At 43.7% G+C, this 15,983-nt stretch overlaps 1 protein-coding gene and 1 long non-coding RNA gene across 3 annotated transcripts; one reads left to right on the top strand and one right to left on the bottom strand.

Annotated features, from left to right (window-relative positions):
- Positions 1 to 56: 56 nt before the first annotated feature.
- LOC120605698 (uncharacterized) lies at positions 57 to 6,632 on the bottom strand. Its single transcript, XR_005653683.1, has 3 exons — positions 6,510 to 6,632; positions 2,572 to 2,728; positions 57 to 306 (listed from the first exon to the last, which is right to left on the bottom strand). It is a non-coding gene; the product is annotated as an uncharacterized LOC120605698 (long non-coding RNA).
- VPS11 (VPS11 core subunit of CORVET and HOPS complexes) lies at positions 6,605 to 15,632 on the top strand. 2 transcript variants are annotated; one of them, XM_039866607.1, is made up of 16 exons: positions 6,606 to 6,832; positions 7,428 to 7,576; positions 7,674 to 7,809; positions 8,124 to 8,287; positions 8,860 to 9,107; positions 9,823 to 10,024; positions 10,421 to 10,572; positions 11,202 to 11,388; positions 11,854 to 12,000; positions 12,121 to 12,309; positions 12,417 to 12,578; positions 13,041 to 13,180; positions 13,270 to 13,472; positions 13,599 to 13,770; positions 14,760 to 14,982; positions 15,104 to 15,632. In XM_039866607.1, the coding sequence occupies exons 1-16, from the start codon at positions 6,646 to 6,648 to the stop codon at positions 15,266 to 15,268; spliced, it is 2,826 nt and encodes a 941-aa protein (XP_039722541.1). In that variant the 5' UTR covers positions 6,606 to 6,645; the 3' UTR covers positions 15,269 to 15,632. The 2 variants fall into 2 exon arrangements, with proteins under 2 accessions (XP_039722540.1, XP_039722541.1); XM_039866606.1 differs by having other exon boundaries at positions 6,605 to 6,832; positions 13,270 to 13,770.
- Positions 15,633 to 15,983: the final 351 nt, after the last annotated feature.

The following is a 15,983-nucleotide window of genomic DNA, read 5'->3' on the forward strand; positions in this document are numbered from 1 at the left end:
GGTCTGTCTACCAGTTGGGGGAAAACCGAAGGCACAAGCCACGGATTGGACCGCATCATGGGGCCAAGTGCCCGCCCTGGGGCGCTCGCGGGACCTTTACGGCCTCAGCGCTGGATACCTAATTGCTGGGGTCGGGAGTGACGAGTACCTGGAGCGCGTGGGCGCCCTCTTCTTCCGGTTACCTAGGGAGCCCCTGGCGAGGAGTGGGAGTGACCAGCATCCTTTCCGCCTCCGCGCCATAGAGGTGCTCCCTTGCTGGTTGATATTGAACTGCCCCGGGCTTTGGATAGAAATCAGAGTTGTTCGCTGACGGGTCGGAGATAACACTTGTATTAGTGACAGAATTAGGCCTGGACTCCTTACTCTAGCCCCATTTGTATGAGAGAATATTCCAAACTGCAAAGTGCTACACACAAAAGACACTTTTATTTGGAAGGCTGTAACTGGTTGGGCATATATATACACCACCTCATGTTTTATTAAATCTTGTACGTTAAAGGACGTCGGACAGGTATTTCGCCCTCCTTACTCCCTTCTCTGTACCATACAACCCCATCGAAATGTGCATTCCCTGGCCAGTGCACTTTTATCCATTTTTTCTTTTTTCCAGTTTTATTGAGATGAACGCGCTTTTCTTAAATGTAGAAATGAGTCTCCCCATTCCTCTACCCCCCAACCCACCGCCCCCCCCTCCGCCCCGCTTGACACCTGGCTTCCTTCAAAGAAGGCTCTCTTGAAAATCCCAGTTGTGACAGCCAGAGCTTTCTAAAGGTACTCTTCTGTTCCTTTCCCTACGTTTTTTATGATGTTTAGAGAGAGAGAGAGTAGTCTGGTGTCTATGCTTAGATAAACCTGGCAGTACTAGAGAGAGGTCTATTTTTCTCCCTTTAAAAATAGTTCAGTCTTAGTCTACAGCCATGCTACCCTGAACAAGCCCCATCCGTCTGATCTCAGAAGCTGAGCAGGGTCGGGCCTGGTTAGCACTTGGATGGGAGACCACCTAGGAAGACCAGGTGCTGTATGCATAAAAAAAAGTTTTTTTAAAAAAAATAAGGGATTGTAAACTGACAAGGTCCTTGCAATCTGTGAAGTCAACCAAGGGTTGTTTGCCTCTCGTAAGAAAAAAAAAATAGTTCAGTCTTCATGTCTTAGACAAATTGGTAGAAATAAAATTTGCTTAATTTTTAACACAGTTTAGAACTAATGACTTACAGCCACTGAATAAGCTATGAAGTTTTGTTTTATTTTAAGTAGTTTTCCTTTAAATTATATAGTAAGTAGATAATACAAGATATAGTTCTGCTTTCACACAGCGGATCCTAACCTTCCAACGGAGAATCCCACCATCACAGATAAGCTCTTGTATTAGTTTCTTGTTTAACGTTCTAAAGTATTTTTAAATAACAAACATTTATGTTTGTTATTTAAAGCATAAAACAGTATACCCTTTGTTGGACATATTGCTTTTTTCACTTAACATATTTTGGTGGTCTTTACCTATCTGTACCATAAGAGCCTCCTTAATCTTCACATATTTGTGTATTTGTATTTAATGTTTTAAAAATTATTTGATTTTAAAGATGTGGTACAATTTATTTAACAGGTACCTACTGGTGTGCATTTAAGTTGATTCCAGGATTTAATTATTTTGAACAATAGTGTGATGAATAAACGTGTCCATTGGTCATTTCAAAAAAAAATTAACAGTTTAATTATACAAATAAAACACGAATGTAATCTTCAAAAAATTCAAATATTCTAGATAAAGCTAAATGCCTTTTATACGATCTGCAACCTCATTCTCTCCTCTGGAGGTATGTACCTGTTATCAGTGTAGTGTGTAACCTTCCAGGCCTTTTCCTTTGCTTTTACATACATATATGTCTCTTGAAACATGTAGCTATTGTCTTTTTATAAATGATAAAATGTTATACAATTAGATTGTTTGCAATTTGCTATTTTTTGGTAGATAATTATATATCCGTGTAAAGATTCACTTTGTTTATTGCTGTAGAACATACTAAAGCATGGGGCTGTTTAGCTATAATGATGGACATATAAATTGTCATTTCATTTCCACAGAGAAAGATTTTGCTTCTCAATAATTGACTTCTTTTGGCCAACTATCCTGTAGGGTAGATTCTTTCCATCCATTTCAAACAGTGTATGCATTTTAACATTTATTGGGTCTCTGTCATATGTAAGCACTGAGCTAGGTGCTGGGTTTCCAAAGGTGGGAATGGCCTTGTCCATTCTTTTAGTCAGTCTGTTGAGAAATGAATACTGTATGTTTATGGTTTCATGCACTTATTAAAAACTTACTGAAGGGCTGCAAATTGGGAGGCTAAGAAAGTCTCCCCTGCTCCTAAGTGAGCTCTCACCCCAGAATACCCTTGGTGGGAGCACAGTCTTGCTGCAGCTACCGTTTTCAAACTGCATATCTGTCCCCCGGGAGGTGCAGCAGGTGCAAGTACTCCGGGGAGTCACCTGTTTTGTTCTCTGACCAGAGAGGAGAATAGTGTTTCACAAGAACAAGTTGTACAACAATGGTAAATTTTTAATGTAAAACACCTGATTTAGATTGACCAAGGCAGCTGAATCCACTAGTCCTTGTCCAGAATAACTTAGTAACATTAGTAACTAAGTAACATTTGAGGACTACATTCCTTCCCCGACACTGCAGAAATCCAAGGGAAGAACGTTGCTGTCTTGCAGGCCATGCGCCAAACTGACAGAAGAATAAAATGAACTCATTAGTAAAAGCATGTACATTCATTATTAACCATGAACATTATGTCATGGGCTGAAAGCAATGTTGATCAGGGCAAACATCCTGGTCCAGGAGAACTTTAAAAATTAGTTATCACATGGCAACCTCATTCTTAGGTTTATATCTAACAAATGTATACGTATGTCCACCGAGAGACTATAACGGCTCTATTCATAATGATCCCAAACTGAATACTAACCTAATGCCCATCAATAGCTGAATGGATAGTTTCACACAATGTAATTCTATACAGCAATGTAATTCTATACAGCAATGTAATTCTATATTACATTCGACAACTTAAATGAATCTCACAAACATAATAATGAATGAAAGAAACCAGAAACCAAAGAGTACATACTTTATGTTTCACTTATAAAAAGTTTAAAAACAGGCAAAATGAAGCTGTAGTGATAGAAGTTGAGATGGTGCTTACCTTTGCCCTCCAGAAAGGTATAGCAACCAACATGCACTCCCCAAAAGCAGTAAATGACAGCCCCTGTATCCTTATCACTAGAGTATTTTAGAACATTTTAAAAGTCTTGGTATTATGAATTTGAATAGGATACGGGGCGGGGGTGAGTAGACAAAGGATTGGAACATTTCCCAGCTTGCATTGGGATAGGGATTATTTTGTTTCAAGAAGAGAAAGCAAGACTTGGTGTTCTTAAATTCTGTGACTTCATGATCACATAGAAAATCATTCAGACTTATGAACAAACTTATGGACCTGAGTGTTCTAAAATAAATGGAGCACCCAGAATATGGGGCTTTGGAATTTGACATACCTGGATTTGTCTGTGAACTTCACCACTTCCTACCTATGTGACTCCAGGCAAGTTTAGCTTTCCTGAGCCTGTTTCAACATTATGAAAAGAGGCATGCTGGTACTTCACAGGGTTGGTGTAAAAATTAAAGAAGGGTAATAGGCTTAGCACAGTGCTTGAGACAGCCTAAGCACCAAATGCATGTTAGTTATACTTTTTGATATTAGCCTAGAGAAATAAAACTAAAAGGGGCCTATTGTAGTGTTAAAAGCTTGGTTAAATGCTTTCCCAAGTTCATGGAGAATTTCATTTCCCTTTTGTAGTCCATATTTTCACAATCAAAAACCAGCGAATTGCTTCTTTCTCCTTTTTTCACTGTAGCTTTGGAGCCTTGGGCTGTCTTGCACTATAAGACCTCTGGGTTTATTTTAGGTTGACTTTCTTGCTCCTAAAGTGGAAACTGCTGTAGCCTTTTTAGGAGCTAAAAGGAAAAAACCCAGACTTTTCAGTCATTCAGAAAATCATTTCTACCCAGAGAGCCAAATGAGAAAAAAAAAAAAAAAACTGATAGAAAATAAAAGTTTACAGCTGGAACAAGAATGGAACAAGAAGTGTTCCTGTTTTGCTCCAGTGGATAAGACTGTTGTACATCGTGGGGGACTAGTTTGCTGAAGGGGAAAAGGGGATTACTAGGCAATTCTTGATTCTGAGTTGTGATCTCTTTAATTTCAAATTAGACTTGAATTGCTTCTTTATTTTCAGTCCCTTCAGAATTCAAGTTCTCAGTGTACAGAACTTTACGTGAATTTGTATACATAATCGTTTTCTGTGCAGTCTGCCTGCTTATCTTCCTTTCCTAAAGTTCCTAGATTCAGACAAATATAACTAAAAGACAAACCCTGGTGTATGTTCTGACAAGTATAGCTTAGCTTCACATCCCAGCAAAACCATCTAATTAAAGGTTAGGGAACTGAAGAACTTTTTATTTCCAAAGAACTTCAGTTTTTTTGCCCAGCGAGAGTCCCTTGAACCTCTTGAGACACCATTTCTCATCAGAGAGAATGATCTTTCTGCAAATGATTGCTATGAAGAGTACATGAAAAGTGAAAGCACTTTGTTAGGTATAATTCACTACATGAAATTAAGGGCCTATTACTGTCAGTCCATTTTATGTCTTTCCCCTACAGTGGTTGCCAAGCTCCTAAAGGGCAAGAACCATGTCTTGTTCACATTTATAGTCTCAACATTTACTACAGTTCCAGCAATAGTGAATACTCAGCACATATTTGTCAAAGGAGGAAAGGAAGGAAGGCAGTAAGTCTGAAGAGAAGTTATAGGTCACACTTGCAGGTCAATCTCTGCCTTTATACCTTCATCAATAAGAAGACCCAACTGGCATAGTCCTAACCAGGTTCAGATACCAGAGGAAGACTCTTGGCCTCTGCCATTGGACAGTAGGGGGGGAGCACTGAAGTCAACAAAGATGCCATTCTGTCTGCTGTTCACATTTCTCGGTTTTCATACTGCTTCTTTTAACATATTCAAAGTCTTAAAAACTGAGAGACTACCTAAGAATTCTAATGAGTAGTACAGAATAGGCTCAGCAGGTGAAAGTGGGTCCAATCAACTTCCCATTTGTACTTCTGCCCATGGGTTGATGCCCTGAAACAATTCCAATACCTGTGTGACAAGGAGGGAGAAATCTGAGCTGGCTCTTTAGACAAATGAGCACTACCTTTCCCATCAACCAGATTGAGGAGAGGAGGGGATAAGAGGAAAATCATCCAAATTCATTCCTTCAGCCAAACATAGAGCATCTACCAGGCTCTGTTAGGCCTGGTTCATGGTAAACAAGATATAACCCCTGCTCTCTGAAACTAAGGCTGGTGGGAACAAAGAGTAAAATGTTCTGAAACTAAAAAACAGTGTGTGGAGGTGGGGCGGGGGAGAGTATAAAAATAAACTTCACAAATACTAGCCACATGGCCACTTTTTTGGATGTAAATATTCTCTAAAAATGACTGTCACTCCTGTACATAGCTCTTTGTGATACACAAACACCTAGTTTTCCACGTGGACAGTTGGTTTAGCCAGAGTTGGAACTGCGTGTGGCCATGGGATATCTCAGATACTTGCCACTTGTTAAATCACTCAGCTCTCCAGGTGAAATCATCAAAGAATTGGGTCACCATGTTACCAATTTGTATAAGATAGGGTCTCCCAGAATATGGCATGGCAGGGCATCTCTTTGACAAGCTTACTCTGGGAGACAGTGATGAGAGCTAAGTCTTTGGCTGGCTTCCAGTAGCCAACGGGGTGACTGCCCTGGTCACCAAAGGAATACATGCAGGTTGGGTTTACCTTTACCTTTTCTATAAGTTGCACCAAACCATCTACTTATGTTCTTTTATTTGTACCATTCCTTCAAATAATTTGGTACCCCTCCCCTCACAAAAAATCACTCAGCTCTCAGAGCTTTCACTTCCAGACTTTTTGCTGTTCTCCTTATGGGAGTTCTCACCCTATCAGTATTTATCAACTTAGATAAGAAACATGTTTTAAGTGTCTTTTACAAGCCACACACTCTGACAGAGAGACACAGAAAACGAACATGAGACACTATGGTTCAGTCTCTCTGTGGTGGCAGACCCAAACTTCTAATTTTATTTCTCCTCTCCTACAGCTGGAAAACCAGTTTCATACCATTAGTTTATTTAAGCATCAAAACAGTGCTGTGCTATCAGAACATAGCTCACTTAGGCACAGTAGGTTACAATTCACAAAGCGCGTGACATTCCTCATCTTGATCCCTCAATGCCCGCGCATTTAATAAAGGATGAAACCGATACTCAAAGAGGTGAAGGGCCCAGCTCTTAAAAGCATTTTAACCAGCGCAGTTACAAAACCGGCAAAATCGCAAACCGCGGAGCAAGCGGCGGGCGAGGGAACCCACTTCACGAGGCCTCACTTACTCTCCCAGCAGCCGGAAGAAGCCACCCTCACTCAAGAGCGCCTGTGCACCCAGGCACCAGGAAATCGCCAGGTCACATGACCCACAGGCTCTTCTCACGTGACCTCTGTCCCAGAGGCTCGGGGCCTTTGGCCAAGATGGCAGCCTACCTGCAGTGGCGGCGCTTCGTTTTCTTCGACAAGGAGCTGGTGAAGGAACCGTTGGGCAACGATGGGGCCACTCCCGGGGCCACGCCTACCTCTGGACCCGCTGCTTCCAAGTTCCTTTGTCTCCCTCCTGGCATCACTGTTTGCGACTCAGGCCGAGGGAGCGTAGTCTTTGGCGATATCCTTCCTCTGGAGCTGTCTCTTCCCTCCCTGGATCCCTGAAGAGACCCAGCTGGGATAGAATCAGTCCGTCAGAGGGGTTGGTGTTACGTGCCACTTTTCTTTAGATGGGCGCCTAGTGTTCCTTCTGTCTGAGGGGAGAAAGAAGGAAGTCAGTTCTCTAACTTGTTGCCAATTGAGTAATCCTGGGCAAGTCATTTAACCTCTCCGGGCTTCAAATTTTTTTTTTTTTAAATCTGTAAATGGGGTATAAAATACCAATTTGGCAGGGCTATTTTAAGATCTTTTAAGATCAAAAGAAAGAATGCAAGTTGGCTTTAAAAGAAGACTATATAAGGTAAGGTCTCATTATCTTCCCTGCCCAATACTATGGGTGAGGAGGTAAATGAGACCAGGAGTTTGTTGCATTGTTCTTATTACTGCCACTAATCTCTGGCCTTTTCACTCTTTATAAGATGGGGAGTTCCAGGAGATAATATGTGGGAAAATCCTTGAAAAATTTAAAGAGCTGTCTGTATGTTAGTTGTTATCTGGGTTCTGGTCTAAATGCAAGTATCTCTCCTTGGAAAAGAGGCTCCTTGACTACTCTGCACATATGGAAGGCCAAATCTGGTTCTTGCCCCGCTCTCTGCAGCTTACAGGCTTCCAAGCCTACAAGCTACGGGTGACACACCTGTACCAACTGAAGCAGCACAATATTCTGGCATCTGTTGGTGAGGATGAAGAGGGCATCAACCCTCTGGTGAGTTCTAGAAAGGAAACAGGAAAGACCCAGAAGCTTGAGAATGGTTGTTTGTTGGAGGGTGACTAGCATTCACACATTTGAGGTATGCCCACAGGTAAAGATCTGGAACCTGGAGAAGAGAGATGGTGGCAATCCACTCTGTACTCGAATCTTTCCTGCTATTCCAGGAACGGAGCCAACTGTTGTGTCTTGTTTGACTGTCCACGAAAATCTCAATTTTATGGCCATTGGTAAGCAGAAAGAAGGCAAAGCTAAAACTCCAAGATTCTTTCTAGATATTCTTCATAGTTGCTTCTGCAGCTCGTCTTCATTGTTTTAATGAGACCACTTTATTCTGAGATAGTAAAAGTTTGGAATGGGAAAGCATTTAGTATTTTTCTTTGAATATGAGTCATGAATACTTGTCTTCATGTTAACCATCAGAGAAGTTAGATGTGAAAAGAAAGCTTGTCACTTCTAATGAGTGCTTCAAATGGTCTTTTTCTCCCTCCGTGCTTCCTGACCTTCCATCCTCAATGAAGTGCTATTTTCTGCTGTCCTACAGGTTTCACAGATGGCAGCGTTACATTGAACAAAGGAGACATCACTCGGGACCGGCATAGCAAGACCCAGATTTTACACAAGGGCAACTATCCTATTACTGGACTGGCCTTTCGCCAAGCCGGAAAGACCACTCACTTGTTTGTTGTGACAACAGAGAACGTTCAGGTATGACCAGAGCCTCCACTGTTAGGGGCAAACAGAAGAGGCTTCTCTATTGCTCAGAGGGCTAGGGTAAGGAACTAACTGACGAGAGAAGTAGGATTCTTACATTTTTCATCATAAAGGCTTGAATCATTTGCTCAGCTTAATACTTTATTTCTTCACTTAAGAGACTGAGTTAGAGTTATGAAAGGGACTCTGGCTTGTAGTAAAAGATTTGAATTTTTTTCCCAGCTAACTTGTTAAATGACATTGGACAAGTTGCTTTACTTCTCTGGGTCCTGGTGATCCTAATTTATAACAGCCTACTCTCAGGAACAAACAGTAAAAGGTTATTGCATTTCTCGTACTTGGAGAATTCCTGTAGTAGGTAGTATGTACAGAGGAGGGAAATGTGGTCCTTGCTTTTATATTTAGTAGATGGGTGATGATTAATGGAGAAGGCAAACAGCCAGGGAAACTCTTGAGAGTGCTAAGAGTTAAAAAGAAAGTTAGTGTGAGAATGAGAATATCTTTGGGAAAGTTTAAATGCCACCTCTTCAAAGGGAGCCTGTTAACCCCTTTCTTACTTCTTACAGTCCTATATAGTTTCTGGAAAGGACTACCCTCGTGTGGAGTTGGATACCCATGGTTGTGGCCTGCGTTGCTCAGCCCTAAGCGACCCTTCTCAAGACCTGCAGTTCATAGTGGCGGGGGATGAGTGTGTCTACTTGTACCAGCCTGATGAACGTGGGCCCTGCTTTGCCTTCGAGGGCCATAAACTTATTGCTCACTGGTTTAGAGGATACCTTGTCATTGTGTCCCGTGACCGGAAGCTTTCTCCCAAGTAAGGACTCCAGGGAGAAGGGAAAAGGAGAGGGCTGGACTTGTTCCCTAGAATTAACCTGATTTTAAAACCCTAATGTCTGGATCCTGTCGATTTCCTACTTTGGTTTTATGTAAATTGTGCTTACATCTAGACTCAGTTATAATGTTTTTACTGAAAAATGTGTTTTTGCTGGAGACATTTACTGAGCAGCACTGGTACACTAGAATGCTCCAGGAAATTTTGGACCTGGTATTGGTTTTGTACCCTTCAGTCAAAAATAACTGGGGCATAAGAACAAAGGAGTGAGTAGTAGAGAAATTGGGACATGCAGGACCCAGCATTTTTACTCTGAGCCACCTGAGAGGGGCTGCAGGGTCTTCTGCATAATGGAATTAATTCCTGTTAGATGTTAGCTTATTTTCATTTAGTACTAAGCATAGTGATTTATATATACCAGAAGCTAATTATTTGTTAAACGAGTGGATGTTTGAACTTAATTTTCTAATCTGTTGCCTGTGTTAAGTATAGGATCTTAAAGAGTAAGATCAGCTCTATATGTTCTCTTCCTACAACTGCCAGCACAATGCTGCATGTTATGGGATGAGCTGCTAGAGATGCCAAAGAGGTAATTTGTTCTGGGTGGAATGGGCAGCACCAAAGTTGTCATGAGAAAGGAAAGGGGAGCTTAGGCAGTGGGGGTACAAATATCGGGTGCTTTTTCTTTCCCACACAGGTCAGAGTTTACCAGCAGGGACTCACAGAGCTCCGACAAGCAGATTCTCAACATCTATGACCTATGCAACAAGTTCATAGCCTATAGTGCTGTCTTTGAGGATGTAGTGGATGTGCTTGCTGAGTGGGGCTCTCTGTACGTGCTGACGCGGGATGGGCGGGTCCACGCACTGCAGGAGAAGGACACACAGACCAAATTGGAGGCAAGGCCACCAGGTTCCCAGAGCTGGCCACAGCATGCAGATATAGCTATAAACAGGCTCCCCAAGTCACCTTGGCTAGAGTGTTTCCTTCCCTTTGGGTCATAGCGTTACTCAGCTCCCTTAGGGTAGAATTACAAGATAAATGGCTTGGGATGAGGCTTTAGAGGGAAGTAATGTCAGGAAGCCTGAGCCCACTTTCAGTTCCCTGTCTGTCTGCAGAGAACCTTATGAGGTGAGGTGATGTTGATCTTGGGGGTATCTGAGAGGTCTTACCCTGTCTAGGATCTAGGCAATCGAAACTTCAGGACTGTCTGGCTTTTGTGTTGTGGGTGCATTCTGGGAAGTTGTCTACTTAGGACTACTTCTCCCAACTTTCTAATCTCTCTTCCTTTCCAGATGCTGTTTAGGAAGAACCTATTTGAGATGGCGATTAACCTGGCCAAGAGCCAGCATCTGGACAGTGATGGGTTGGCCCAGATCTTCATGCAGTACGGGGACCATCTCTACAGCAAGGGCAACCATGATGGGGCTGTCCAGCAGTATATTCGGTCAGTCTGGAGGCACTGTAAGATGTAGCTCTGAATGCAGGGACAGGCAGCCAGATAGCTTAAAATCTGTGCTTGGGGGACAGGGTAGACTCCACCAGGAACCATCCTTTTTATTTGTAGAAACTGTGATGCCTTGAGTGAGAAGGCAATATACCTTACTGGAAAGGGAATGTTTAGGGTCAAATATTACATAACTAGTATTCGATTGAGGATGAATACCTATTATTTTAAACTTTAGCTTGATCTTTGTTAACATTCATTTTGAACTGTCTTTAAAGGGAAAGGTATTCATCTCTTGCTTCCACTTTTTTTTCCTTGGTATTAATTCTTGGGATTTTCTGCCCTAATAAAGGATTATAGGAACCTGTCTACCTTCTTTCTCAACCTCTCTCGAATTCCCGTGTTCAACTAGCTTTAAGAACCAGTGCTCTGGAGCCTTGATATTCATGTGGTCCACAGTCTAGTAACATAAGTATCACCTGGGACTTTGTTAGACATGCAGACTCTCAGGCCTCACTCCAGACCTACTGAAACAGTTTCCATTTTAAGATCTGCAAGTGATTCCTACATATGTTAAAGTTTGAGAAGTACACTGATCCAGATGCTACTTGATACATGTGTCTCCCTAGAACCATTGGAAAGTTGGAGCCATCATATGTGATCCGCAAGTTTCTGGATGCCCAGCGTATCCACAACCTGACTGCCTACTTGCAGACCTTGCACCGGCAATCCCTGGCCAATGCTGACCACACCACCCTGCTACTCAACTGCTATACCAAGCTCAAGGACAGCTCGAAGCTAGAGGAGTTCATCAAGGTGCAGCGTGGTGTTGGTAGTAGGGGATTTCTTGAGGGCCCCACTGAGCATGAGGTGGCTCTACTAGGGCTTGCCCTTCTTCATTCAGCAGGATGTAGAGAGAGGAAAGAGCTGACCTTACCTGGGACTAGGACCCTCTGGTCTATAAACTGAGAAAGATGAGTAGCCTTTCCCACTAGTTCTCTCCTGTCTCCCCTCTTGTTTTATGATGCCAGAACTTCCCATGGTATCTAAGCTCAAGGAAGTAACATTGGGGGAGCCATTTGTCCCAGAGGAATCCCTCTAATAGTAGGGGCAAAGGAAGACTTTGGTTCTTAGAAACTTTCTGAGAGACAGGATAACATATTTTAAAAGCATGGACTTTATTATTATCTTAAGAATCTAGTCTTAGAATTAGATGCATGTTTCCTTTCTCTTCCCCAACCACAGCCTCTCTGAATAATTCTATCTAATGTTCCCTGGCAGACAAAGAGTGAGAGTGAAGTCCACTTTGATGTGGAGATAGCCATCAAGGTCCTCCGGCAAGCTGGCTACTACTCTCATGCCCTCTATTTGGCCGAGAACCATGCACATCATGAGTGGTACTTGAAGATTCAGCTAGAAGATATCAAGGTAAGGGAGACTCTTGACTCAGAGTTCTGTTCTTTTTCTAGGACACCTCAGAATGATGACAGTGCTTCCTAGTGGGCGAGTCAGGAGCATGTGCTTAATCTACCCTTTACCTCCTCACAGAATTATCAGGAAGCCCTTAGATACATTGGCAAGCTGCCTTTTGAGCAGGCAGAGAGCAACATGAAACGCTATGGCAAGATCCTCATGCACCATATACCAGAGCAGATGACCCAGTTGCTGAAGGGACTTTGTACCGACTATCAACCCAGCCTCGAAGGCCGAGGTGACAGAGAGGCTTCAGGCTGCAGGGTGAGGCCTCAGGGAGAATGGCTATAGGACAGCAGGGATCACCTTAGGGGTCTTATGGGTATCAAGCCCACTTACTTGGCCTCCTCTCTCATCCCTTGCTAAGTTAGGCCAACTCGGAGGAGTTCATCCCCATCTTTGCCAACAACCCTCGAGAGTTGAAAGCTTTCCTAGAGCACATGAGTGAAGTACAGCCTGACTCACCACAGGGCATCTATGATACGCTCCTTGAGCTACGACTTCAGAACTGGGCCCATGAGAAGGATCCACAGGTGAGGCCTGGCAAAAACTGTAGGAGGTGCTGGAGAAAAAACAGTTCTTCCATCTTTTGTGGTTACTTTTTGCTGCATTCTTTACCAGTGGTCCCCAACATTTTTGGCACCAGGGACAGGTGCTCCTATGAGAATCCAATAGCTGTTGATCTGAGATGGAGCTGAGGATGTGATGCTAGTGCTGGGGAGTGGCTGCAAATACAGATGAAGCTTCGCTCCCTCCCCCACCACTCATCTCCTGCTATGTGACCCATTTCCTAACAGGCCATGAACCGGTACTGGTCTGTGGTTCAGGGGTTGGGGACCCCTGCTTTATACCATTAACACCTCACTGTTGGGGGCTAAATGGTCCTTAATGAAGAGGCATTTGGACTGAGGGGAAGAGACAGCTGACTTGCCTTGTCCCAAGAGGCCTTGTGACTTTTTCCCCTTATGTCCAACAGCTCTACTCTCCTTCCCTAGGTAAAAGAGAAACTTCATGCAGAGGCCATCTCCCTGCTGAAGAGTGGCCGCTTCTGCGACGTCTTTGACAAGGCCTTGGTCCTTTGCCAGATGCACGACTTCCAGGATGGGGTCCTTTACCTCTATGAGCAGGGGAAGCTGTAAGAGTTTGGGGAATTTCAGGGAAGGGGGAAAAATCCAAGTATTTTTCCAGGGACAGCCACTGAGTTGTGCCTTTCCTTGGCCGCAGGTATCAGCAGATTATGCACTACCACATGCAGCATGAGCAGTATCGGCAGGTGATCGCTGTGTGTGAGCGCCATGGGGAGCAGGAGCCCTCCCTGTGGGAACAAGCACTCAGCTACTTTGCCCGCAAGGAAGAGGACTGCAAGGAGTATGTGGCAGCTGTGCTCAAGCATATTGAGAACAAGAACCTCATGCCACCCCTTCTAGGTGCTTGGGAGGACAGGGTGGGTAGGCGGGTGCCAGCCGCTGACAGTCAGGGGCCCTGGGATGGGCCCTTCGACTGTGTCCAGAGGATGGTTCATTGTTTTGTTTCCTCTTGGCTCCCAATCTCAGTGGTGCAGACCCTGGCCCACAACTCCACAGCCACTTTGTCTGTTATCCGAGACTACCTGGTCCAAAAACTGCAGAAACAGAGCCAGCAGATTGCACAGGATGAGCTCCGGGTGCGGCGGTACCGAGAGGAGACCACCCGCATCCGCCAGGAGATCCAGGAGCTCAAGGAGAGGTACTTGGCGTCTTGATATGTGGAGGGGTCCAAGGGCTAACTCTGTTCTTCACAGGATGTCATTAAATACTTTTTATAGACAAAAGATAATATGGAGTATGTTTGAGCATTTCATGCTTAAAGATCTGTTTTAATGGAGGAATTCCAAAGAATGATTTATTACATTGATCATTATTTATTAGGCTTTGGAGGATATTGTAGCAGGTACTTTTCTTTCTGTACATGCCTATGTTTTAAATTTTCTAAATACATCTAAGTTGTGGTTAGAAACTATTCAGAAGTAAAAACTTTGCTTTAGAAAATACAGAAAGTGGGTACTTTATAAGTATGTATGTAGACATTAATGCCTGCTCTTAAGTCTTATCTGCCCTTAACATTGTAAAATACTTTAATTAAAGAACAGTTCATTCCACAAATATTTACTGAGCCCCTATTATGTCCCAAGCACTATTCTTAACAACACAAAGAGCCCTGCCTTCATGGAGCTTACATTGTAAAGGTAGATAAAGACAGTGAACACATTAAATGGGCAAAATATTGTAGTATGTTAGATGGTGGTAAGTTCTCAGGAGAAAATTGAGGAAGGGGAGTAGGATGAGTGTGTGTGTGTGAGAGAGAGAGAGACAGACAGACAGACAGATAGATAGATAGACAGAGACACAGAATATTTATAAGGTATTCCGGAAAGGCTTCAATGAAAGGGTCATATCTGAGTAAAAATCTGAAAGACAATTTTGTGGCAATTGTAAAAGCTGAAAGAGAAAAATATCCCCTTGGGTTAATTGGACTTACAGTGAGCATAATGAGACTTACTGCAGGCCTAATGCTGTTGTCCTCATTTGACCCCTTGTAGGTAGGAAGAAGAGCAGGGCCTTATAGTCCCTTAAGAGGGACTTCTCTCTCCTTATTGACACCCAACCCTTTCTCCACTTTGCTCTTGGCCCTGCCCTCACTGTTTGCCACTCTTTTCTGGTCTCCCTTGCCTGTAGTCCGAAGATTTTCCAGAAGACCAAGTGCAGCATCTGTAATAGTGCCTTGGAGTTGCCCTCAGTCCACTTTCTCTGTGGCCACTCCTTTCACCAACACTGCTTTGAAAGTTACTCAGAAAGTGATGCCGACTGCCCCACCTGTCTCCCTGAAAACAGAAAGGTCATGGATATGATCCGAGCCCAGGAACAGAAACGAGATCTCCATGATCAGTTCCAGCACCAGGTGGGAAAGACTGGGGTAGATGACTACCCACTCACAGAGAGTACTGCAGGGCTTTTCTGTTTTCATTTGAGGAAATGAGCACTTCAGTTCTAATTCCTACTTCTCTCCTCTTTTCCTGCAGCTCAAGTGCTCCAATGACAGCTTCTCTGTGATTGCTGACTATTTTGGCCGAGGTGTTTTCAACAAATTAACTCTGCTGACTGACCCTCCCACAGCCCGACTGTCTGCGAGCCTGGAGTCTGGGCTGCAGCGGGACCTGCTCATGCACTCCAGGAGGGGCACTTAAGCAGCTTGTGGAAGGGGTGCAATAGTAGAGGCACAGCAGTAGGGATACAGGAGGACAGAGGCAGGGCTGTTGCACAGGAATCAGGCAGACATGCCCAGGACTCCACTCTCATCTGATGCCATAGCCTTTGGGACAAAAGAGGACTTTCTTTTCCTGCCTCCTCCTTTGGCCAGCCTGCTATTCTTCCTGTTGACTTTTTGAGCAGTGTGGATCATTTCAGACCATCGGGGGAGGGCACCTCAGCAATCTCTTGAGTTTGGACAGTAGCTGCTCTATTCTCTATCCAAGAGCACCAGGCTGTGCTTGGGTCCTTGCTCCCAGAGTCTATAAATAAAAGAATATAATTTCAGGGTTGAAGGATTTACTCTGGGGACTTCTTGGTGATTTGTAACTGTAAAAAAAATGTATTTCTCTTCCTCTGCGCTCTTAGAGTTCCATGTAACCTCCTTACAAAGCTTCTTAAAAGTCGTATTGATCTGACTTCATTCCAGTAGTGGGTAGAGCCTGTGGCATCTAGTAGAGTTCACTCTACTGAAGAACCTTAAAAGACCTAATGCCTGAGCTCCAAGAGCAGCCTGGACTGAGGCCCTCAGACAGTTCCTGCTCTTTAGTCTGGCTAGTCTCTGTGGCTCTCATTTGTACAAAGTATTCAGGCAGAAGGCAGCTTCTGATGGGGAGCCTTGGGCTTAACTCTGCCTTCGTAATGGGTAGGCTG

The sequence above is a fragment of the Pteropus medius genome, unplaced genomic scaffold (assembly GCF_902729225.1).
Source record: "Pteropus medius unplaced genomic scaffold, Ma_sr-lr_union100, whole genome shotgun sequence".
Lineage (NCBI taxonomy): Eukaryota > Metazoa > Chordata > Mammalia > Chiroptera > Pteropodidae > Pteropus > Pteropus medius.

Coding starts and splice junctions, on each gene's coding strand:
- VPS11 (XM_039866606.1), top strand. CDS start 6,646: ATGGCAGCCTACCTGCAGTGGCGGCGCTTCGTTTTCTTCGACAAGGAG. Junction 9,108..9,822: donor GACCGGAAGCTTTCTCCCAA/GTAAGGACTCCA, acceptor TTTCCCACACAG/GTCAGAGTTTACCAGCAGGG. Junction 14,983..15,103: donor ATGATCAGTTCCAGCACCAG/GTGGGAAAGACT, acceptor CTTTTCCTGCAG/CTCAAGTGCTCCAATGACAG.